General features: G+C 43.0%; 1 protein-coding gene across 2 annotated transcripts; it reads right to left on the bottom strand.

Moving 5' to 3' along the window:
• Positions 1-499: 499 nt before the first annotated feature.
• CCDC83 (coiled-coil domain containing 83) lies at positions 500-20,647 on the bottom strand. 2 transcript variants are annotated; one of them, XM_079973969.1, is made up of 11 exons: positions 20,530-20,647; positions 17,791-17,938; positions 12,373-12,457; positions 10,566-10,734; positions 9,553-9,720; positions 9,278-9,369; positions 6,339-6,407; positions 5,021-5,142; positions 2,861-2,928; positions 1,593-1,771; positions 500-883 (listed from the first exon to the last, which is right to left on the bottom strand). In XM_079973969.1, the coding sequence occupies exons 2-11, from the start codon at positions 17,907-17,909 to the stop codon at positions 707-709; spliced, it is 1,248 nt and encodes a 415-aa protein (XP_079830095.1). In that variant the 5' UTR covers positions 17,910-17,938; positions 20,530-20,647; the 3' UTR covers positions 500-706. The 2 variants fall into 2 exon arrangements, with proteins under 2 accessions (XP_079830095.1, XP_079830094.1); XM_079973968.1 differs by lacking the exon at positions 20,530-20,647 and adding an exon at positions 20,400-20,523.
• Positions 20,648-26,020: the final 5,373 nt, after the last annotated feature.

The raw sequence follows: 26,020 nt of genomic DNA, 5'->3' as shown, positions 1-26,020 counted from the left end.
TCTTTAAAAGAAGATTGAGCAAACTGAGGGATAAGGCTGTGTTCTCCCTCCACTCTTGGGGGCACTGTTTCATTTAATCTTCACGCCCCAAGGTGATGTACAAAATGCTGAAGATGTTGCAAAGCAACATAAAGAACTTGAGTTTTAAAATACAGTAATGCAAATTGGGTATATATGACAGAGACGCACACATCCCACTGGAAAAACTTGTCAGAACAAAAAAAATAAATGTACGTTTGATGTGATCTCGCCCCTTTCTACAAACTCCCAAGGCGGTTTTAAACAAGCCACTATCCTGCAGGTTGGTTGTAAGAACTGAGAACACGTGTGAAGGTCTTCGATGGCCCTGATAACACTGGTAAATGTAAGTTGGTGCCATATCTTGTGAGACTCATGGGTCCAGGAGCACTGAGGATTTTTCTCCAGTCAAACGGTATAAAGATTTCATGAAATGACTACATTAAACCTTCACGGACGGCAAAAATCAAACCAGAGCCACTTGCAATAGTAATTCAGATCCTGTATTTCATGCATAGGAGGAATGGGAATACAATCTACACAATCTACATACCCTTGTAAATGTACCCAATATTAACATCTTTGCTATGCAAGTCAACATTTAAGTGTCATACGAAGGGTGGGGGAGTTCCAACAACCGGAAGCCTATTTTTGAAAAGAAAAGCAGTAGCCTCTACCTTCCTCGCTCTCAATGAAATATGGATTTGATCATCTGGTAGGTGATGCGCTGCTGAGGCCGGCTGGCGTCATATTTTTCTTCAAGCTTTGTTCTGCTTGGCATTTCCCTGGCATCCTCGTGAACTGGCATAGTCTGGCCCACCGTAGTCATCAATTTCACTGCCAGGGGCCCCAGATCCTTGTACTCCTGGAGTTCAGATGGACACAGATTAGCATGTTACCCAGTAGAAAACATTCCTCCCTCTCCTGCATCTTAAAATGACCATGGCATAACCGAATAAGCAAATCTCTGATGGAAATAACAACAATCCACAATCGCTGCTGCTGGAGGAGTACTAAACAGCTCCTGTTCAAATCCTTGCTCACTTGGGTAAGCTTGGGCCACTTGACCCAACCCCTCAGGGTGGCTTGTGAAGAAAATGATGGGGAGAGCTATATATGCTGTCTTGGGCTTCTTGGAGGCAAGGCAAAGTTATAGATACTATAATTAAATGCTGGGAAATCTAGGTTGCTGCTGCTAACGAGCACCCAGGCACAAAGGGCCATCTAGCCAATTTCCTGGGGTGCCAAAATTTCAAGAGTCGCTGCCTCAACCCTGCAAAATGTCTTAAGTGAGAGTGCAGGGTGAGATCTCTGAGTTCCGGGTAGACTTTGTTGATTATGCACAAGGGGAGGAAATAATATCCTGGTCAACTCCTGACCGTTTTTAGGAGCTATGTTGCTGAGGGCATGATCAGGCTCAAACGGACTGTGTGTGTGTGTGTGTGTGTGTGTGTGTGTAAAAACAAACAAACCAGTTTTAATTGCCCAGGTCAGCACAAACCTTTTGGGCACATTATTACCTCACCCTTTCTACCTAAAATCCTAACGCAGAGAAGAGGAAAGTAGATACTTGCCTTGAAATCATTTGAGTCTTCGTACAGGATAGGGGGGAGAATTTGACCAAGAGAATCTGTTTGCATTTGAATCACTTCAAAACTGTCATCTAGCAGATTTTCTGCTGCCTCCTGTCTGTCTTTGTGATCCACGTTGAGAACCATTTCCGATATTAATGATGTACTTTCAGCTTCCACTTCTGCAGAGGTGAGGGGAGGGAAAACACTTTCTGCAATACTCCTGTTAATAAAACTTTGCTGCAACAATGGTGGTGGCGGAGGGGAGGGAATTCTATCTATTACTGCTTGCTGGGCTTTGAAATTTATTCTGCTATGCAATGGTGGGTGGGGAAGCTCTTTCAGTCCGAGGGCCACATTGTTTCCTGGGGAAACTTCTGAGGGCCATATGCCAGGGCTGGCAGGGCCGGATACAAAGCTGGACACCTTTGTACAGTAGTCTAATTTCAACCCCTATGTCCTCCATCCGGACCGACGAGGCATTTTTTAAAAAACCCGGATATTGCCAATCCACAACTAGCAATGCTGTTCATGGCCTGGTATTCATTAGGATGGAATAATAGGACTGTTGTGTTGGAAGGACCCCGAGGAACATATAGGCCAACCCCCTGTAGTACAGGATCTGTCCCACACAGGGACTGAACCTTGGTATTATCAGCAACATGCTCTAACATACTGAGCTGATGTATTTACCTGTGTTCCTTCTGACAGCCAAATGAAAATAGTACAGCCTGCCTGGCCCTGTCTACTGCGCTTGGCCTAACCGTGCAGCGATCAGCTGTTTTATCAGGGATGGGGGTGAAAACTGAACATAACACCCATTTCACTCCCACCCATGAGAAGCTTGCTGGCAAGATTATTGCATTTTTAGGACAGCTTCAGTCCTACAGCAAGTGGAATGAAGAAAGGGAATACACACACAGAGGACATAACTTTGTGTTTGTGTGTTTTTGTGTGTTTGTTTTCCTTATCCAGGTAGGGATTTGTACACTATGAAGTTTTATTCCACACTTGTTTGACCCTTGCTTGGGGCAAAAGCACTTAACCATACAGTAATGCTTGAGTTCACCTTCACAAGTGAGGCAGAGCATAACAGAGTTGGTTCTTAAGTCCCAACTTTCCAGCTTTCCAGTTACACCAGCTTCCAGGATGTCTACAGTGGGATATTTCTCACTGAGAAACTATCACGGGGCTGTGAGGGCCATTCTTAGGGAGGCAACGCTGTAACGTCTGCATCACTATTACAATTAACTCAGTAGAAAGGGGATTACCAGAAAGGCCAACATATTCCTGGTCTCCAAGCATCTGCAGTCCAGCTCCCTGGGTAAGAAATAACTTTCTGGAAAATTAAAAGGAGAAGAAGCAACATCAAAAGGTTTGAAATTCTGTCTTCCCCTGTAACATAGAACGGTAGCACATCTTTAAAGTGCATACTCACGTTGTTGCCACTGGAATTATTCTCTTGCATGCCATGAGCTCTTGTTAACGTTCATATTTTTCTTTAAATACTTATAAACCGAGCTTTCATAGAAATTCACAAAGGCAGTGTACAAAACTACAATAAGGCCACACCCAGGGTTGAACATGGGACCTTTTGCAGGAAAGCATATGTTCTGCTACTGAACAACAGCCTTTCACCTTCGAAGGCAAGGATCGGGTGCCTTCAGGATTGGCCATGTGGACCAAATTTGGCAGGTGGGCGGAGTCACCCACCTGATGTCATGATGACACCACACGATTTGGCCACTTTGAAGTCCCTAAGTCGGGACTTCCAAGCACCTTGCTGAAGCAGAAGGGGGGGAAACCTGAGTTTTAGCAGCGAGGTTCAGTGCAAAATCCTTTGCGATTGTTAAGGGGCTTGCACAAATAAAGTGTTTTCTCCTGCGTTTTAGGATGAGCTTCACTATAAAACTCTTCCTGATTGATCAGCTGATGAGTGGGAAGGTTAAAAGGCCTGCTCAGTGTGGCCCATGCACCAGTTAAATCATGTCGCATTGGCTGAGCATGCCAGTTCCCCAGAAGGAAGTGACTTGCGTAGCCAAACTAAGCAGGATTGGGTGGGTGAGTGGGAATCCTGGCCCCTTGCCTTCATTAATTTACCATTTAAAATGCCTTTTGTTTCACAATTGGGATGGTTAGCCAGCAATGAAAGCGGGCAGGGCTTTTATTTCCTTGCCAAGAGCAATTTGCAGCGACTCCAGTCAGTGTGGCAATGATAGCTACTCGTCCAAATTACTGATTAGGGGAGATTTATTCAATTTATTCAAAATTAATGTGAAAGAGAAGAGCTGCAGCTTGTTAATTCTGTCCTTTCCATGCCAATGCTGCTCCTCTGAAGGATATTTTCCTTCGTAATTATCAAGTGGCTTACAGCTTTATATTTAGCTGTTTGCTTGCACATTTGTTTATTTATTCGATTTGTCAATTGCTTCCTATTAAATGTCTCAATGCGATTTTTCAGCAAAAGAGCAATAATAACACCAATTGAAAAACAATTTCAAATCCAGTACAGGTATGTATAGAGAAGGAAATCGGCTTGAATGTCTCCAACAGGTGCCAAAAAGACAATAGAGACAGTGCCTGTCAGAGAAGCACTGGAAGCTTACATTGGTAAGTGGTACCTTGGTTCTCAAATGCCTTGGTTCTCAAACACTGAAATCCTGGAAGTGAGTGTTCCAGTTTTCGAACGTTTTTCAGAAGCCAATTGTCCAATGCGGCTGTCGGCTATTGTTTCCAGGGCACCTGCACCAACTAGAAGCTGTGCCTTGGTTTTCAAACATTTCAGAAATAAAACGGACTCCTGGAATATATTAAGTTTGGCGCTTTTATTTTTGCTATTTATTTTGCGTTTTTGAAGCTTTTTCAGTTAATTTGTTTTTGTGAGTGTGTGGAACCCAGTTCAGCTACTGATTGATTGATTGATTGATTGATGAGTGTGGCTGTGGAAATGGATAAAAGCCCCCCATCCAAACAATGACTATCTTCAGTGCAGGTAAGGAAAAGAATGAATTTTAATTTTTATCATCTACAATACTGTCTTATTTATTTTACAGTACATTGATAATTGCTTTCATTTTATGGATCAATGGTCTCATTAGATAGTAAAATTCATGCTAAATTGCTGTTTTAGGGGTTGTTTTTAAAAGTCTGGAACAGATTAATCCATTTTGCATTACTTTCTATGGGAAAGCGCGTCTTGGTTTTGGGACGCTTTGGTTTTCGAACAGACTTCCAGAATGGATTAAGTCTGAGAACCAAGGTACCACTGTATGTGTTTTAGTAAATAATAAAACATCAGGATTTTTATTTATTTAATTGTTTTTTTTTACTGTTTGGCATACTGTAGTTTGCTCAAGGGCCAAAGAGTCAAGTCAACTCTTTAGCTCCTGTGCTTCATCAGTGTTTGTGCAATGCTAGGAGAACACCTTTACCTGGGAACTTTAAGGAACTGCATCCTACGCTCAAAGAGTTTGTTGATGAGGTAGATGTTCTCCTTCTCCAGTTCGTGGACCGAGGCTTCCAAATCGCTCACTTCCTTTTTGTACCCTGCCACCTGCCACGAGATATGAAACCCTGAGTTGAAGTCCTTTGCCTTCTGCCAAACCAGACCGTTGGCCCACCGAGACAGCCCTATGCTAGGCATTCAAACTGGAAGCAGCTCATTTCTGCAGGTGGCCCAGCTGTGTCCCTACCTGGACAGGGACAGCCTAACTTCTGTTGTCTATGATCTGGTAACCTCTAGGTTGGATTACTGCAATGTGTTATACGTGGGGCTGCCTCTGAAGACGGTTCAGAAGCTTCAGCTGGTGCAGAATTTGGTGGTCAGGGGCAAAAGAGTTTGAGCATATTACAGTGGCACCTCGGGTTAAGAACTTAATTCGTTCTGGAGGTCCGTTCTTAACCTGAAACTGTTCTTAACCTGAAGCACCACTTTAGCTAATGGGGCCTCCCATTGCCGCCGGAGCACAATTTCTTTTCTCATCTTGAAGCAAAGTTCTTAACCAGAGGTACTATTTCTGGGATAGCAGAGTCTGTAACCTGAAACGTCTGTAATCCAATGTACCACTGTACACCGATCCTGCCCGACTGCATTGGCTGCCAATGAGTTTCCGGGTCCAATTCAAAGTGCTGGCTTTGACCTATAAAGCCCTAAAACAGCTCTGCATTCATCATCTGAGGCCCTTCTTCGTGTGCCTCCTTCACATGAGGTCCAGAGGGTGGCAACATAAGAACAGGGCCTTTTCTGCAGTGGCTCCCCATTTGTAGAATTCTCTCCCCAGGGAAGTTTGGCTGGCGCCTTCATTGTAGACCTTTGGGCACTAGGCAAAAATGTTCCTCTTCAACCTGGCCTTTGGCTGACTGACATCCGATGCCATTTTAAATGTGACGTGTGGGCATTATGGTTTTTTTGTTACTCTCTTTTTTCACTATGTATTTTGTGGTTTTAATATTATAATTCTATGCTGTGAACTGCCCTGAGCTCTATGGATGAATGTCGGTATACAAATTTAATTTATTTTTATATTATTATTATTATTATTATTATTATTATTATTATTATTAATATTTTTATCCACCCAATATCCTTTGAACTGTGGATGTCGGGGAGTCAAACTGTGTTCCACCTCTGACCACCCACCACCCTTCCCTGTCTAGGAAGCAGTGGGAGACAATCGATCCATCTAGTTCAATACTGTCCACACTGATTGGCAGTGCCTCTCCTCTCTCCTCTCTTCCAGATATGTTTACCTCCTCCTTTAGCCACTCGTATTCTTTAATCTCCCGGCAGCTGGTCTTGTCGATATGCTTGACAGCATTCTGAGGAAAGAAAGCGTGAAATAGCAGCTGAAGCTGGAACCTTTGCATTGAAGGAAATGATAGTCTAGACAGGATACCCCACAAAGGAACATCCAAAACTTTGAACAATAAAAACACAAAACTTCCTTCTATATATCTATTTTTACATTTCTTTTTTGCTTTCCCATTTTTCAAAAGAGCTTCGCAGGTGCTTATTGAAGTGACGTGTCATGGAAAACGTTAATAGTAATAAATCATAAAGACACGCATCCCAGAATAAAATATGGATGCGATCTGCGCTATTCTGAATGCCAGGCTAATGAAAACAATTTTACGCTGCCTGTGGAACACCAAACGAATGAGCTAACTCTCAGTTTGGTAAAGGATTCTCGTAGCGTTGAGGAAAGAGACAAGAGAAGGTTCAGCCACAAGATACAACAGGCTTTTATTTGACAGGAAGGCTTAAGGGGGATCATGGTGATTGAAGGATTCCAGAAGGTGGAAGCCACCACAAGGGAGGCCCTGCCCCAATGGCCAACCAATCACATCTTAACAAGAGGCTGAGAAAGGCCTCTAGAGAGCATGCAGACTAATCTGAGGAGAAGACAAGAATGTGAAGGCCTCTATTTATCTTCAGAAAGCAGGAAAAAGCTTTTATTTTGCCAAGTACAGTACAGGTTTTGGAGGCACAGTATACGTTTTCTACTTTCCCCACTCCCAATCTAACCTGGCTTACCTTTCTTGCTCATATTTTAACTCTTATTTCAATCACTGCTGTTCTAGTGTGTGTTTTTAATAAGTTGTGGAGCAGCTGGAAGGCAGGATACAGAAGCAAGTTCATTTAAAAGGAATAAGTGAGAGAGACATTTCTGTTTTACTTTCTAAGGAATGTCACAAATAAGCTTGTGAGGTTGCCATGTGCCCTCTTTTTCCAGGACACGTCCTCTTTTTCAGGGGTAAAATTTCTTTCCAGATGGATTTTTTAAATTTGCCAAAATGTCCCTGGCTATAATTTCTGAAGGAGACATAGACATAACTGGTGGTTGAAGACTTGCTTTCCTCTTCTCTTCTCCCGCCCCCCCTCAGCAATATATTACAATTTCAATAGCCTACCTATAGCAGGGGTACTTAAAACAAGAGCCATCATAGCGTCCTCTTTTTTGCTCTTCAAAATATGGCAACCCTACTTTATGGGTATAAAACCCAGCCAGAACTAAACACTCTTGGACCTCACTGACTTAAATTGGAAGTTAAGTACATGCTTAGTGCTCCAGTCCTGTTCCTCCATACCTGGGAATAAAACCCACAGCATACAGTAATATTATTATTATTATTATTATTATTATTATTAGCAAGAACAGGATTGCGCTGTAAATGCCTCCTGCAGAAGTCAAATGAACTTGAAAGTGCTCAGATCATGTGGAAAGTAAATTTGAAATTTACAGATTGTTCTCTTTTGAAAGAAAATTGTATGGAAATGATGTATAGATGGTATATTACACCAGTACAGATAGCAAAAAAGTGTAAAACCGGGTCAAACATATGTTGGAAATGTAAAGAAAAAGAAGGGACTTTTTATCATATGTGGTGGGAATGTAGAGAAGTTTAAAAACATTGGGAAATGATATACAATGAATTGAGAAAAAAAATGCTTAAAATGACATTTGTAAAAAAACCAGAAGCATTTTTGTTAGGGATTGTAGGACAAGACCTGCCAAGAAAAACAACTGCTACAACAGCGGCCAGAATCTTGATAGCACAAGGATGGAAGAATGAAGAAATGAAAGAACAGTGGCAAGAAAAATTGATGAGCTATGCAGAGTTGGCTAAATTGACATATAAACTGCGGGACAAGGACAACTGTGACTTTAAGGAAGAACGGGAGCCTTTTACAAATTATCTAAAAAGACAGCAAAATGAATTGGACTCCCTGGCAGGTTTTGAATAAACATACACAAATTTATTAGTTGGTAACATGATAGCTAGATAAGATGAGGATATGTATAGCTTTATAACATGCAGAGAATAATATGTGTAGAGAAATCAGAGAGAGGAGCTGAGGGAAGTCCTGGGAGGGAGGGAGGGAGGGAGGGATTAAGGGGGGGGGTAGGAAAAATGGTGAGAGCTGGACCATAAAGAAGGCTGATCACCGAAGAATTGATGCTTTTAAATGATGGTGCTGGAGGAGACTCTTGAGAGTCCCATGGACTGCAAGAAGATCAAACCTATCCATTCTGAAGGAAATCAGCCCTGAGTGCTCACTGGGAGGACAGATCCTGAAGCTGAGGCTCCAATACTTTGGAGTATTGGAGAAGAGAAGACTCCCTGGAAAAGACCCTGATGTTGGGAAAGATGGAGGGCACAAGGAGAAGGGGACGACAGAGGACGAGATGGTTGGACAGTGTTCTTGAAGCTACCAGCATGAGTTTGACCAAACTGCGGGAGGCAGTGGAAGACAGGAGTGCCTGGCGTGCTCTGGTCCATGGGGTCACAAAGAGTCGGACACGACTAAACGACTAAACAACCACAACTTTATGAGTATAAAACCCAGCCAGAACTAAACACTCTTGGACCTCATTGACTTAAATTGGAAGTTAAGTATGTGCTTAGTGCTGCAGTCCTGTTCCCCCACCCATACCTGGGAATAAGTCCGTCTCAATGGGTGGGGTATAAATAAAATAATAATAATAATAATAATAATAATAAGAAGAAGAAGAAGAAGAAGAAGAAGAAGAAGAAGAAGAGGAAGAAGCAGCAGCAGCAGCAGCAGCAGCAGCAGCAAGGACAGGATTGCGCTGTAAATCTCTCCCGCAGAAGTCAAATGAACTTGAAAGTGCTCAGATCATGCCCATAATGATTAAAAGACTAGAATTGCAAAGCCATATCAGTACCTCAAGCGCCCATTCTTTCTTCAGCTCCATTTGCTTCAGCATGTATCTGTCAGTTCTTTCCTTCGTCTCTTCCAGGGAAATCCTAAAAAACTCTTTAGGGGTGAAAACAAGAACACAACCCCGGCCATCAGAAAAGAGAAAGGTAAAGCAGAAAACGGGGGAATACGTTTTAGAAGAGATTGAAATACGCGCACGCTGGAAACGATAATTATTTCTAGTTCTTGACGTCTCTGGTCTTCGGTCTCTGGTTTAAGTACAAGCCCAGGGCAACTCACCGGTCATTTCCTCAAGGTCTTCCTTCAGCTTCTGGATGTCCTGTTCCAGGCACTCGATCTGCTTGGCGTGTTCGGCGCTCCCGACGTTTTTGTACGCCAGCCAGTAATCCACTTCGGCTTGCTTTTGCACGAGTTTTTGTTCGAGGTAATGAATCTGGCACCGCATGTCTGATTGGAAGAAAAAAAGGCTGTGTTAGGAGTGATAGCTTTTGCTTTCCCAACTTGCTAATGAGAAATGATCATCTCCACCTGGGTTTTTTTTTCCTTTTCATTTTCCTGTATTCCCCGTTTCAGATCATTAATATTTATCAGACAGCACCAGCTCTTGAGCTCCCTGCTTGCTTTCATGCTAAGTTCTAACAATTTGATGTGTGTGGAGCGACGGAGTCTCAGCATGGCGTTTGATAAAAGGGGAGGAGGGAGGAAACTAATAGACATAACTTGGTGCTTTGGCGCTCCACAAGCATTGCCAATGTTTGCTCCCCAAAGATACGACACTTAGACATGGCTAGGCAAAGACTGTTGCAGAATTAGATTCAAATCCTATCTCTCCACGCCCCAAGGTGCATTGTTCTTTGTCCCCCTTGGTTTTTCAAATAGTGCTTGCTTAGAAGCACACAGAGAGATCAGAGCTGTCTGAAGATATTACAAACCTGAGGAAGTCCAAATGCTCTCCTCCTTTCTAATTAACAGGACTCGCATAAGAATCTGCCCATACCTTAAAAGCTGCATTAGAAGACTTTGGAGGTTAGGTGACTGGCAGCTGGGGATTGAGGGGGGGGGGCACCACATAGAAGGCCCTGTGGAATGCTCTTTTGAGAAAACACTCACTATAGCCTACATTGTATAAGGCACCAGAGATCTCAAATTGTGCTGGGCCCAGGCACCACTAGGGCTACTCTTGGCCAGACTGTATCTATAGGTCCTTGTTTAACTGATCTGGGTCCCAGATCACGTCCTCCACTCCACCTGGGATTTGAGCTAGCAACTGAGGGATTTCAGCGCCAGCTCACCTTTAATGAGTTTTTCCTGATCCCTAACATACTGCCACTTCTCCTTCATCGCTTTTTCTACATCATCTCTGGTAACAACTTCAACTTTCGCCAAAGCCTCTTCCTGCTCCTTTAGGGCGGCTAGGAGTGCTCGGATGTGCGAAGTCTGTTCGTTCTTTAGCTGCTGATTCTGAGGGGGAAAGTTTTTTGACAAAATGTTACTTGTTTCACTTTAATCGTGCCTTTTCTTTGGGATGGTCAAGTTGGCAAGCAAAGCAACCTACAGTGCTACCTCAGTTTACGAACTTAATCCATTCCAGAAGTCCGTTCTTAAACCGAAACCATTTTTAAACTGAGGCGTGCTTTACCTAATGAGGCCTCCGGCCGCCGGTGCCCTTCCACCGTTCGACTTCTGTTCTCAGACTGAGGTAAAGTTCTCAAACCGGGTCACTATTTCCGGTTTTGCAGAGTTTGTAAACCAAAGCGTTCTTAAACTGGACTGTTCTTAAACCAAGGCACCACTGTATATCGGAATACATTATGGGAAGGTGGGGTATAAATTGCAAACGGAAGCAAAAAATTGCAGAATCGAATATCCAAAAAAGCAATTCACAATAAACCAACATAACCCTCCCCCCCCCCGTCCGCCCCTTGCAATGGTGACAATTGTCAGAATAATCCAGTGGAAATAAATTGACGGATCTCTATCATTCTATTGCATGTGACAGATCTACTTATATAAACGCATGCCATTTTCCTGAGTCCATCGCCTGTCTAACATCATTACCAAAGAAATTAGAGTAGGGATTTTTATCCCCTATTTTGGTTCACAAGTAGCTTCCCAACTTGCCAGTAACTACACCAGGCATAGGAAACCTATTTCTCTCCATATGTTGCTGAACTGCGTCTCCCATCAGCCTCAGCAAGCAGGGCTAATGGCCAGCGATGATGGGAATTGTAGTTCTGCAACATCAGGGGGACCAAAGTTCCCCACACCTGAGCTACATAATAATAATATACAGCACCCACTTAGACCTCTCCATCCCCCTTCCCTTTAGACAGTATTGAGCTATTGAGTATTGAGTATTTAGACAGTATTGAGCTATTGAATATTTAGACAGTATTGAGCCCTGATCACTGGTCCTGTTAGCTAGGGATGATGGGAGTTGTAGTCCTAAAAAATCTGGAGGGCTGAGTTTGGGGGTGCCTGAGCTAGATGGACCAATGATGTGATTTGCTATAAGGCAGCTTCTTATCTTCCCAAAAGAGAGGGCAAGTGAACAAGCAACAGCGAGGAGAAGGAGCCCCCCCAAACCGTATGGGCAGAGCCCCTCTTCCTCCTAATCCTGGAACTAACACTGTTTCCCATCTCCTAATCTACCTGATCCTTTGAACTGCAGATGCTGTCTTGCCTATGATTCTTGAAAGACCAGCTCCCTGCTTTGCAGGCCTTCTTCCAACTGGCCTGGACTGACTCCAGCTACAAATGCGGAGGCTGCTGAGCAGACTCTCTGGCTGGGGTGTTGTTTGGGGGAGTTGCTGATGCTGGTTTTTTGAATCTTTATTTTAGACCTTGTTGTATGTGGAAGTTGTTCAGTTCAGTTCTGCATTTTTAAAATCTTTTGAAATTTTATTACTACTTCTGTTGCAGGTGTGTATTTTTTTCATGTTGTAAGCCATCTTGAATTGTGGAGGAGGCAGAATACAAAGAAAATTATCTATGCATGTGAATAAACCAACTGGGGCTAAACCTAGAATCTTCCGCTTGCATGCAAAGCTGAGCTGTGCTCGCTCCCCCAAATCAAAATAGAAGCATATGTTTACATACCCTTTCTTTGTTTCGGTCATTCTGCGCTTCCAAGTTTTTTATTTCAAAAAGAAGCTCATCGATGATCTCTTCCTTTATCTGAATTCTGAAGATAATTAAAACACAGAGGATAAGTGACGATGCTACCAAGAAAATATGCTACCTGAGCCTCTTTGAGGAAAAGCAGGATACAAATAAATTAAACATTCGCTATATTTGTGCACTATATTTTATTTTATTTTTAAATACCCTTCAGTTTAAAAGAAGTGTTAAGGCACAAATTCATGTATCCAAAAGCATGGAATATGAAAGTCTCTAGACACCACAGGAAGCCAGACTGCTCTTGCAATTACATTCATCATAGGTTTTTCTTCCTGAAATGTGACATTATACCTTTCACACTGAGGTCCCGCTCCGAGGGCATTCTGGCGGTTCCCTTCCTGCGAGAAGTGAGGTTACAGGGAACCAGGCAGAGGGCCTTCTCAGTGGTGGCCCCCGCCCTGTGGAATGCCCTCCCACCAGATATCAAGGAAATAAACAACTATCTGACTTTTAGAAGACATCTGAAGGCAGCCCTGTTTAGTCAAGCTTTTAATGTTTGATGTTTTATTGTGTTTTAATATTCTGTTGGGAGCTGCCCAGAGTGGCTGGGAAAAACCAGCCAGATGGGTGGGGTATAAATATGTTGTTGTTGTTGTTGTTGTTGTTAATTCAGATTCCTCACGCCAAATTTACTGTGGCAGTTGTGTTCTACTTCCGCTGTGAGAGGCATCGTGCCAGAGGCAGATTTAGGGCAGTGCAGCGACAGGTTCCACCGCACCGGGTGCCAAGCCTAGGGTGTCACAACTACGACATAGCGAATTGAGCAGAATGGAAGGCAAGAGGCGGGTTGGGGGGACGACAACACAGAATTCTGGCCTTGCACAGGGCACCGCTGAAATGTGAAAGACCAAAGTCTGCCCCTGAGTATTCCTCTATCAGTTGCTGAGAATCACAGGGGTAAGTAACCAAACAAACCCTTGTGTTGCAAAGAGAACGTCAGCAATGTCTAGAGACAACACAATGACCATGTACATACACGATAGACAATCTTTTATAGAATTCCTTCAAACCATAACAAGTCCAAAATGAAATCTTTAACCTCAAAGTCTCTGAAAATCTTTAAATGAAGCGAGGCACCAGACTTTGTACGATGAAAGACAAGCTGTGAAGCTTTGTGTATTCAGCAAATATGATGTCCAACTCTGAACAGTGATTCCGGACATTGACTACTGTTTCGTAGAATTCTTCATCAGCGTGGTGGGAGGATATAGAATTTCTTCATAAACCTATCTTATTTTGAATGAATGTATGTAAATGAAAATATCAAATGCTGTGGAACAGTGCTCATGTAATAATGTAGTCACTTGTTATGGTTTGAAGGAATTCTATAAAAGATTGTCTGTTGCATATGTACATGGTCATTGTGTTGCCTAGACATTGCTGACGAGAATCACAGGGGGGCAGACATCTGGTTGGCCCCAGGGAGAAAAGGATGTTTGACTAGATAGGCCAATAGCTGATCCAGCAGACTCTTCTTATGATGGGGTGGTGTAGCACCCTGCTTGTGGTTAACGCTTAGCTGGAATGAAATATTCAACGCAGCAATAGAGAAATTAAAATAATAATTTATTTGTCAGACAAATAAATGAGAGGCACAGTGGTATATGGTTACCAAGCTCTGGCCTGCCCTCCTGCCATTCTGGCCAGCACTTATATTTCCTTAATCCAGCCCCCTTGCTCCTCCTGTGGCTGCCTCTGTCCAATCAGCCTGGTTGAAATTCCTATTGGCTGTTTGCTAGAACCAATCACAAAAGATACACCCATTTCCTTTTGCCCTTTTATGGGAAACAAAAAGCTATATATTCTTCTATCTATAAATGACAAATAAGTAGTAATATATCTTACATGTGTCTCAACAAGGAACCTGAGTTCACATCATCATTGAAAGATCTCCTTCTCTTGGAGGTCTTTAAACAAAGGCCTGACAACCATATGTGTGCTCTAATGATGTTTCCTGCTTGACAGGGGGGGGCTGGGCTGATGGCCCCTGTGGTCTCTTCCAACTATATGAAATAAGAATCTAGCATAAGGATTTAACATTTCTTTCTTTCTAAATCCTTTGCATAATTACATTTAAGCCAATATATTTAATACATAACATAGATAGCTTTTTAGAAGAATAAACCTTCTCAAAGTAAAAAAGGAAGGAACAGTTTCCAACCTCAAAATAAGATAGGAAGAAACCTATCTTCTCCAGCCAAGCCAGTTGCCTTTTTCACTGCTCTTGACCTTTCAACCTTAGGAAAATATGGCTCAAGTTTAATGGGAGGCACATGGATTTATTTTACTATTTACCCACTCTTAATTATGTTTATCTCTTTTTTTTATCTTCTGTAATATGTAGGGTCAATGTAACCTTGGCTCTCAGCCTGTAATTCCCTTTTTACGACTTTGAGAATTGTTTTCTGCTATAAATCAGGGGGCCCCCTTGTCCAGGAGAATAAACATTGCCAAGGTTCTTAGGCAGCTGGTCTTCTGCCTGGCATGAAACATTTGAAAATCTTTAAGCTCATCTTAATATACAGGCCTTAATCAAAAATATAAACTTTGATAAAAATGCAGGCTTATGATTAGATGCCTCAGTGGGAGGGAAAGTCCTACTACCCACAAATATACAATAAGGCAGATGAGCCAGTAGCCCCCCCAGATGTTCCTAAAGTGAGGTTCTTAATTTACTATACATACTGATCGCATGCAGGGAGGAGACTAATAGTGGGTTGGTTCAACAGTCAAGAAAGTCGTTTCTGCACATTGTGTAGAGTTGGGGTCAGCAACCTTTTTCAGCCATGAGCTGGTCCACTGTCCCTCAGATCTTGTGGCGGCCAGACTATATTTTTTGGGGGGGAAATGAACGAATTCCTAGGCCCCACAAATGACCCAGAGATGCATTTTAAATGAAAGGACACATTCTACTCGTGTAAAAACACACTGATTCCCAGACCATCCACGGGCCGGATTTAGAAGGCGATTGGGCCGGATCCAGCCCTCGGGCCTTAGTTTGGCTACCCAGAGGGAAGTGTGTGTGATATATAATATATAATTATTTATTTAAATCAGGGGTTTTTTAATTTAAATTGGATTTTTTAAAATAAAATGCTTTCAGGGAGGAAATCTTTCTAAAGATAGTTTTCTGTTTAAGTTACATTATGGTCAAAAGGCTATTCATCAGGAAATAAGGATTTGTTTTAAGTTTTTCATGTGGGCTAAAACTCAAAGGGTTTTTTTAAATTGTTTAACCACATCAGTTAACAAACATGGATACACATGCTATAATGTTATTATTTTAGTTAAATAAGTTGTTCTTAAGGAAATGGTTGTTTTTCTCCTTCCAATAAAGTACAGCAGAAAAGTTGTCCAAATATAAACAGTTAACTTATTAAACCTCACCATAATTTCATAATTATCTATGTATTTCTAACAGTATAACCAAATCAGTAATTTTCGATATAACTGCAAAAACTACTCTGAACATTTATTATTCCAGAAATGAAACCTTCATCCGGCTGTAAATATTAAGATTATACCAGCAAGAATGAGTTTTTCTATACAAAAATATGATTTAAATCAAGTCTTACCGACTAGTGATTTAAATCGTGATTTAAATCGGTTTTATTTAAATCAAACCCACCCTGCTAAGGAGGAAACTCTACACAAATCCAGAGTGGAATCCCTAAGACATTTGGATGGCACCTTGCATGCCTCCTTCCAGCAACTCCTGCAGCCCGGCTGGTGCCAAGTGTCTTGCTCTGCTTCCCTTTGGATGACATCAAGAGGGGTCTTGTCATCTGGCCATCCCATGATCTCCATACACACCGCCCAGGCTTGTGCCCAGGGCCGGATTTAGGTTTGGTGAGGCCCTAAGCTACTGAAGGTAATGGGGCCCTTTATATGTCCAGCTGTCCTCTGTCAACAACAAATTGTTGCTGTTTTTTGTGTTGAATATACGCTATATGGTGATTTATGGACCTAATAGGTATCTAAAGCCATTTGCACATGTTGCCATGCAGAATGTAGGCACCCTATATATAGAAATGAGCAAACCAGTGATATTTTAGGAAGCAGGCTGGCAGGCGGGGCCCACTGCTTACATCATAGAAGCCTACACAACACAAGACACTGTTGCTGGGTGTCAGGGTACTGCCATCGGAACAGGGTGGGGAAACAGAGGAGCAGCTGGGTTACAGGGAACCTCCGAAAATCTTGCGAAGCAGTTCCTCTTCCTGTGGTGAGGAAAGCCACACCTCCAGTGGGAAAGAAGGGAAAGGACCAGAGGATGCTGCTAGGAGAGCCAGAGTGGTGTAGTGGTTAAGAGCGGTAGTCTCGTAATCTGGGGAACCGGGTTCGCGTCTCTGCTCCTCCACATGCAGCTGCTGGGTGACCTTGGGCCAGTCACACTTCTTTGAAGTCTCTCAGCCCCACTCACCTCACAGAGTGTTTGTTGTGGGGGAGGAAGGGAAAGGAGAATGTTAGCCACTTTGAGACTCCTGAAGGGGAGTGAAAGGCGGGATATCAAATCCAAACTCTTCTTCTTCTTCTTCTTCAGCACCGCTCCTGGCCAAGTTGGCCAGGAGGGAAGCACGCCTCTGCCGTTGCCCACCCTGCGCAGAGGTGTAAAACGCAAAGAAGGAAGGAAAAGGCTGGGGCTGATGAAGCTCTTATGTTGGGGGAGGACCTGGAAACAACCACTCCTGGATTCTGCTAGCAACTGAGGCAGACATGAACTTGTGGCTCTGCACTGTAAATAGTTTTGCACCAAAATAAAATCTGTAAAAGACAGGTCTGAGTCCTGACTGGTTACTCAAAAGCAACCACCACTGCTATCTGACACAGTATGTAGGTTTTATTTTATTTGTTTTGTATCTTATATTTTGAAAATGTACGTCCAGTTTTATTATGTACTGAAGTTCTTACCCTGGGCCAGCAGGGGGATACTGTAGATAGTTATGCAAATAAGGTTCAGTGATTGGATAGTTTTAGAAAATTGTTACAGTTACGTTGTACTGGAGCTCTATATAAGCAGGCTGACTGAACCCTTTAGTTCAGTTCTGTTCTGGCCTGTGAATAAACAAGAGCTGTTTGAAGAATCGCTGTGTCGTCTGATATGTTCACCCACAACTTAACAAGTTTTTTTCTCCCTTTAAATTTTTTGGGGCCCCCAAGAGAGTGGGGCCCTAAGCTATAGCTTGTTTAGCTTATACGTAAATCTGGCACTGCTTGCGCCCCAGGGAGGTCACTTTGGTGCTGTGAACAACAGTGGTTTGACTTCACCCCAAGAGGCATACTCCTTTGCTTCTCAAGACAGTTAGTTGGGTGCCAACAAGCAACAACAATACCTACTGATACTCTAGGAGAGCTTCTGGAAAATAAACTCGAGGCTCTTTGGACATGTGTCCTAAGGGCTGTTTCCTCTTCCCCTTCTTCTCCTTCTTCTCCTTCTTTTTCTTGTCTTTCGCCATGGTTTAAGTCTTCAGAGACGGAACGAGACCTTGGGGAAGCAAAGAAAACAGATCAGGGCAGCATAGAAAGGTTTTCTCTTGTTTTCCGTGTTCTTATTTTGTTCTGAAACTACTGCATGCATTCTGCAGTCACGGCACCAGTGCTTTTCTTTTGGGGGGGGGGAGGCAGGTACACATACCCCTAAACATTTTGTGAATCTAAGTTCGGCCTCATTGAGGGGCAGTATTTCAATATGAGTAGGAAAATGAGAGTCCAGTGGTACCTTGGTTCTCAAACTTAACCCGTTCTGGAAGTTCGTTCCAAAACCAAAGCGTTCCAAAACCAAGGCATGCTTTCCCACAGAAAGTAATGCAAAACGGATTAATCCGTTCCAGACTTTTAAAAACAACCCCTGAAACAGCAATTTAACATGAATTTTACTATCTAACAAGACCATTGATCCATAAAATGAAAGCAGTAAACAATGTAATAATAATAATAATAATAAAATTTATTTATATCCTGCCCTCCCCAGCCAAAGCCGGGCTCAGAGCGGCTAACAACAGTAAAACGACTGTGCAGTCACTCACTCACTCACTCACTCACTCAATCAATCAGTTAGTCAGTAGCTGAACTGGGTTCCGCACAGTCACAAAAAAAGAAAGAAAAAGAGCCACGAAAATGCAAAATAGCTAAAACAGACAGGCCTCAGCGTAACACTCAAAATGGAAGTGTGGCACTCAAAATGGAGCATGTTTGGCTTCCGAAAAAAGTTTGCAAACCGGAACTCTTACTTCTGGGTTTGCAGTGTTTGGGTTCTAAGTTGTTTGAGTACCAAGGCGTTTGAGAACCAAAGTACCACTGTACCCCTAAACATTTTTTTAGAAAAAAAGCACTGCATGGCACCTTGTGTGAAGTGCTGAAGACAGATAACTTTAGACCCTGGACATAATTAATGTTTTCATGCATTATGACGTATCTGAATACACAATTTAAAGTATTTGGTCAAAATTACCATACACAGCAGAGCAACTGCAGCTCCTGCAACCTGCTAACGTGAGCTCAGAAATCCCAAAAGTAATACAAGACTCCTGTACTTTTAATAATTGTGAGGCAGTAACAGCAAAAAGCAACCCCCAACTAGTTTTAAAAACACAACTCTTGCAAGGAATTCTGCCTGTTTAATTAAAAAATGGGTTGTCTCTTCAAATACTCTCCCTGGATTTAATTAGGCTTTGCTGTCTGTTGCCTATGCAAGTTTAAACACAGAGGCAAAAATTGGGGTGATTATCCCTTATCGTCCTTTGGATTGATATTTATTACATTTACATATTGGCCCAGAGATAAAGTCCTGACCAGAGAAGAACGGCAGATTAAGTTGATGGATTATGCCAAAATGGAAAAAATGACTGGAAGAATCAGAAATTAGGAAAACCAAAATTTTAATAAAGAATTGAAAAAAAATTATATATAAACCATTGTAAACAGTTAAAATTAGTTAGTAGGATTGGGATAACACTTGTAGTTTAATGGTGAATTTTGGATATAATGGAGATATAAAAGATTTGGATTATTATAAAAGATGCTGGAGGAAATGATTAACTATAGGACCCACAAAGGGGAGTAGATAATTCCAGGAGATTCTTTATGTTGTATGTAGGGTATGTGATTGTAAAACTGCCATTTGAAAAACCAAATAAATATTATTAATATCATTTGAAAAAGATATTTATTACATTTATTTGCCGCTTTCCACAAAACAAAAAGAAGTCTTACAAGTATGGAAAACACAAAACGGCTTGTCGGTAATTTAAAACGATGGCTATTATCTATTGCTATTGTTTGTTATATTTATCCATTGCTTTCCCAAAACAAGCCTCAAAGCAAATGTCACATAATTCTCTGGACCCTCCAATCTCTCACCTATGAGACGCCGACACAAAAATCCTGCACAAACACTATGCAATAGAATGAAAAGACCATTATTCCAGCCCCCAACCCTCTCCCCTCTCTCTCCCCCCCCCCCAATGTCTATGGCAACAGAGTCTCACACCGAATGTAAACTGTGAAAAAGACTCTGAATTGGAAGTGTTGACTCTATATGTCCTTTTCCTTCCCTGTTTGTGTGTGTGTGTGTATATATATATATATATATACGAAACTGCCACTCCTCCAAGACATTTTTAAAAAGTTTTTAATTGAATATTTTCCTGTGTTGCAAAATAAACAGACGAGGGAAAGTACATAGAATCTCCACTTTCGATTCTGCGAGTCTTTTTCGCAGTTCCTTAATGTCCTCCAAGACACCTAAGTTCAAAGTCTTGAGTAAAAAGAAAAGTTTTTTTTTGGGGGGGCGGCCCAACCATGAAGCCAGGGGTTTAAAAGCAACCCAAAGGGCTCATTGATAAGGTGCGTAAAACAGCTGATCCCAACTCAACCTAGGATTTGATACCAGATTCTCAATAGAACAAAAATTTTGCACAGGTGAGAGCAAGTCTATCAATTGGTACCTATAGCTCAGTTGCAGGGGATGCCCCAATGCACAGGTGTCTCAACATCAGGATTGTGTCATTCCTTTCAGGGGTGTCCCTAAGGGAGCATCCCCCACCCCCCCACCCCCACCCAGGGCAGAATCCTTACCCTATTTTTCTCCTGGGGGCTGGTAGGCAGAGTCTATTACCGGCTGCTGCCTCCTGGTTGGTTCCAGACATAAACTCTCCCGGTCACCATGGTAACCGCATCAGTATGGCCGCCCACAGACCTCCCCATTGATTAATTGTTTCCTCCTTTTTTTTCATTCAGAGAAAAGTCCTTGGCAGGTTTTTTTTCTTTTTGTAAAAAATAAATAAATGGGGAAACATCTCCCTCTTGTGCTTCACTGAGGAACCTCCACGTGGAAAAGGCAAACATTCAAGGCAGCACAAAGGACAGGGGGGAAAGCCTTAGAAATCAGCCTTATGATAAAGATTTTAAGAAATAATAAACAGCATTTTGTAGGGCTGTGTTTGCCTGTTAAAGGATGCCAGCCTCTTAGTCATCTGCCTGTTATTCATGGCCTTATTCTGACTTGTTCTGCTGTGAAGCACTTATGAAATGACCGGCGGGGATTAAAAGACCTAAGAACTGAACTGGTTTAAATTGAATGGTTTTTATCTGTTTGTCATTTATTTGTTTGTTTAATGTGCATGCCACACTTCGTCTGTAGATCTCAGGGCTGTGCACAAGATATAAATGCATATTACTTGCTGTGTTTATATCATACCCTTTCTCCAAGATCTCTCCCCCCCCCCCTTCATTTTATCAACACAACAAACGGGCAAGGTTGGGTGATGTTGGGAGATGGTAGCTGCTTCAAGTAACCCTCCAGGTTCATAGCTGTGGGGGGGGGGCGGTTTGAACCCAGGTCTCTCTGGTCATGGTTCAAGACTAAAAGCCGTAACAGAGGCATGTTACCACTTTTTCTTCTTCTTACCGCTATACTCATGAGAATAGCCTTGTCGCAGGAAACGCCCGCCCCCATCATTCAGTTTGTACAAACTTCACACACACTCACACTCACATACTACATACGCTACACTTCTGTTATAAATTCATAGAAAATCAACCATACATCGGATTTGCACTGTTCCACTTTTATTTTACTCCATGAGGAAAGGACTACAAAATGGGGAAGGTTTGATATAGGGCAGCCATAATCCCTTGAGCATACCAGCACATACACAGGAGCCCTGCCCAGTTGCTATGCCAACCCTGATGGTCCTAGACAGAAGACCATAAAGATCACAAAGAACTTGCATATGGGAGTGGATTCAGCACAGACTGGAACAAAGGACAATAATCAGCTCTTCCCTCTGGGGGCAGGAAACTGCAAACTCCCCTCTGTCACCTGGAAAGTACTCATGGGGAGGGGGAGAGGGGGAACCAGCCAGGTGACAGGACACTCAGGTTACCACCACAAGTCCTCCCTCAACCCCTCCTTTCTGTGATGTATGTATGATGTTTCTGTGGGTGGTCTTTATCTACAGGGTGGCAATTTCAAAAGTCTTTATAAAGCCTTGCACACCATTTTTCTGGGTCCTTCCTCTCTCCTGCAAGTGAGGGGAGCACCCTGTTGCAACAGATCAATAAAGGCCAAGCCTACAGGCTGCTGGTTTGCTCCAAGTTATTCTGGTTGGTGTCTTTGTTTTTGTCCAAGGGAGCCCTCGAATTTTCCCGTTAACAGCCTGACCCTCAGGCATGTAGCAAACCCTCATGCTTGCCTTCATAAATTTAATTTTTAATTTTTGTGTCTCACCGCCTCAAATCCACAAGCATTACGAATGCGAAATGAAACAACCGCCAATTAAAGCCATCAAAACGAAAGCAAATTTAAACTAATCAACTCCTGGGAGGCTTGTCAAATATGGTCTGTTTTGTTATTTTCGTTCTTATCTCATTGCTTTAGAATAGTGGTGGCGGAGTCTATATCCTGTTTTTTTCCAGTCAAGTCATTTTTTATTTTTATTTTTTTGCAAGCTGCTACTGTGCAGCTGGAACTTCTCCCGCTGTTTGATTATTAAAGGTTTTGATAGTTTCTGGTTTGTGGGTGGCAAAGTGATGGGTGGCGAGTTCGAGCTTCCTTTCTGCAGGAGTTGGGTGCACAGTTGAGTCCTCCATAGGGAACTTGGTCACTCAGCGGATCTGGTGGGCTTGAACTCACCACCCATCGGCTTCTGGGTGGTGAGCTCACACCTGTCTCCTGCAGGGATTAGTAGCACAAAGTGGTTTGCAGCAGCGCTTCAGCTAACCTGGCACATTTCCCTTCTATTGTAGCAGCAGTTTCAATGCAAACATCTTTGTCTGATGCTACCATTCATCAGCTGATGGGGTTAATAATAATAATAATAATAATAATAATAATATTTATAGCCTGCCCATCTGACTGGGTTTCACCAGCCACTCTGGGCGGCTCCCAGCAGAATATTAAAAACAGACTAAAACATCACACATTAAAAACTTCCCTCAACATGGCTGCCTTCAGATGTCTTCTAAAAGTCAGATAGTTGTTTATTTCCTTGACATCTGAAGGGAGGGCATTCCACAGGGCAGGCATGACTACCAAGAAGGCCCTCTGCCTGGTTCCCTGTAACCTTATTTCTCACAGTGAGGGAACCACCAGAAGGCCCTCGGAGCTGGACCTCAGTGTCCGGGCAGAACGATGGGGGTGGAGATGCTCCTTCAGGTATACAGGACTGAGGCCGTTTAGGGCTTTCAAGGTCAGCACCAACACTTTGAATCGTGCTTGGAAACGTACTGGGAGCCAATGAAGATCTTTCAGGACTGGTATTATATGGTCTCGGCAGCCACTCCCAGTCACCAGGAGTGTGCCTTGCTCCAGCAAAGGAATAACTGGGAGCTCACTTTAAGCTCCCGGTTGTTCCTTTGTAGCCACGTGTACCTGTTCCACACCCGATGAGGTCATGTATAATGTTACATGTTGGAGTGGATGAGCGTGGTTTGGGGAAAACAGCCTCACAGGCCAAATTGGGACCCCTCTGCGCCAGAACTTTCCCACACCTGCTTTGTATCTTCAACACACACACACACCAGGCAATTGTGAGGCACACCCAATATCATATGGACGACAATAGGAGCAGTGGAAAGGCACCCAGATGAATGGAATGACTCCTAAGGAGAACCTAAGACTGAACTGGAGGATATGTCTGTGTGCCCCAAAGTGGTCAGGAAATATTTCAAATAGTATATTCAGGTATATTCAAATAGTATATGCAGACATGCTCTTCCGCTTGGTTAAAAAGCACCAGTGAATCTAGGTGGCGCTGCCTGAGTCATTTATTAAACCGTCTGCTTTCTCGCTCTCCAAGATCTGTTCTGCAGGTTGACTGGTGCTACCACATTCTCTGTCGAAAGATCCACTCCTACAACATCAATATTTGCCAAAGGTGACTTTCCCTTTGCTGGAGAAGGAGGGCTTTTGTTTACACTGCCTTCCTGTCTATTTAGAACTGTTCACTTTCAAGCTGGATTCTGTGGAGGTGGCAAGACCGTGCCTTTAAATCAGTCGCCATTGTCATTTGATATGAGACAGGGCATCTGGCAGCCCTGAGGCTCACTCCGGCCCCTATGAGCTTTCTGCCTGGCCTCCAGCATTAGTCCTCAGCCCAAGAAAACCAATACCTTATTCCCTGTAGCAACTTACTCCCAATGAGTCAGGGGCTGCCAACCATTTTAGTCACGCTGGCACTGGTGATGGAAAGATATGTCAGTTTTGATTCTCTCCATCGCTGATTTATCCAATCTTAAATTCAGCTATCAACATTCCTGAGGCAATTTGTGAATTTTACTCATCCAGTGTGAATTTATCCTAATAAGAATGTTTGTATGTAGTTTGGACTACACAGATTTGCCAGCAATTTCCTCTAATATAATGCATTTTGTATGTTATTTTCATTAATATATTAATTTTATGCACTTCCCACCAATAGTTTATATTGTGCGATTAAATTTAAATACAACAAATAATAAGTGGTTTTTAAAAAGTAAAGAAAACAAGAAGATAGATATAGATATAGATATAGATATAAAAAGGTAAAGGGACCCCTGACCATTAGGTCCAGTCGTGGTCGACTCTGGGGTTGCGGCTCTCATCTCGCTTTATTGGCCGAGGGAGCCGGCGTACAGCTTCCGGGTCATGTGGCCAGCATGACTGAGCCGCTTCTGGCAAACCAGAGCAGCACACGGAAATGGTGTTTACCTTCCCACCGGAGCGGTACCTATTTATCTTCTTGCACTTTGACATGCTTTCGAACTGCTAAGTTGGTAGGAGCAGGGACAAGCAATGGGAGCTCACCCCGTTGTGGGGATTCAAACCACCGACCTTCTGATCGGCAAGTCCTAGGCTCTGTGGTTTAACCCACAGCGCCACCCGCATCCCAATATATAGATATAGATATAAATAGCATTTTTTTGCAAGCATCATTGCATCAGAGAACTGCATTGCAAAATTCAGTTAAGTGTGACTTTTGAAGGATTGCTGTATTTTGGTTATTGCTTTGGAAAGTGTGAATTAGGTAGGTTTACCTTTATCTGCAAAAGGGGTCAAATTTCTTTCCAATTCATAAGTGAGTACATTTGGATTTGTGAGTGAATGCCATGAGTGTCACCCTCTTTTCACTTCTTTGGTTCTCCCCAAATCAGTCCCTGCCTCCCAACACAGAAAGAATAAGTGTGTGTGCACACACACTTCACTTTTTCACTTGACCTGGACAAAAGTTGGATCCAGTACAATTACTCTGAATCTTGGGGGGGGGGGGGCGAAAGAAGACTTCCTCCCTTCAGCTCTGTGTCCTTTTAAGAAGGTAACCACTCTCACCCCCTCATGATCAAGCAGATAGTGAGCAGGGGGATCCCAAGGTCTTGTGGGCACTAGGGGAAGAGCATCACTCAAAAGCATCACTGCACCCAAGGGAGCCACCTTGGCAACAGGGGCTGAAGAAAGGGGGTACGGTGGGGGTGGGAGAGACATGGTGGCTTGGGTGCGCACAGGCTTCCTCCGCCGCTGCTTGGCAACCCTGGCTAGATGAAGTCATGGAGGACTCAGTCAAAAAACCTCTGTCCCTGTTCACACTGGAGCCAGTGAGTGGGAGAGGAGAGCCACATTTGAAAATATTGGGTTTCAAGAGGTTCTGTGGCTGCAGTTCAGCTATCAGCCGCCATTTTGTTTGCCCGCCAATGCATTGGCCCAACACAATGCCCAGTGCATTGTAGGAAAAACAAAATGGCAGCCATCAGGAGGCTGCCTCTGAAGTGATTTGTGGCTCCTTCTAATTAGAAAAGAATATAGTCCACAGCTCTGCCCTCGAGGCGGAGCCCTCCACAAACCTTAAGGGAGGGGGCGCCCATCCATGTAGGAGGTGCTCAGCAGACAAGACCATTGTGGAAAAAGATTTCTTGTCACATCTCAAATGAGAGTCTTGAGGCGGGGGGATGAAAGTCAATGGCCAGTGTGTCACCCGTTAGCCAAATGACATATGCTGGGCTAGGCCTGCAAACAGATGACTCAAGCTGACTCAAGACGCTCGATTAAAGCATTTATTGACTAAAGGATGATAAATCAAACATGACAGGCAAG

This window comes from Podarcis cretensis (assembly GCF_951804945.1).
Source record: "Podarcis cretensis genome assembly, chromosome: 4".
Taxonomy (NCBI): domain Eukaryota; kingdom Metazoa; phylum Chordata; class Lepidosauria; order Squamata; family Lacertidae; genus Podarcis; species Podarcis cretensis.
This window is presented reverse-complemented; position numbering and strand designations above follow the sequence as displayed.

Bases quoted from the DNA above. Each gene is read 5' to 3' on its own strand.
- CCDC83 (XM_079973969.1), bottom strand. From the start codon at position 17,909: ATGGCGAAAGACAAGAAAAAGAAGGAGAAGAAGGAGAAGAAGGGGAAG. The intron at 12,458-17,790 runs GTAGGTATTGTT...AATTATCTTCAG, and splicing joins GAAGCTCTCCTAGAGTATCA to AATTCAGATAAAGGAAGAGA. The intron at 1,772-2,860 runs GTAATCCCCTTT...TCACCTCTGCAG, and splicing joins GGAATATGTTGGCCTTTCTG to AAGTGGAAGCTGAAAGTACA.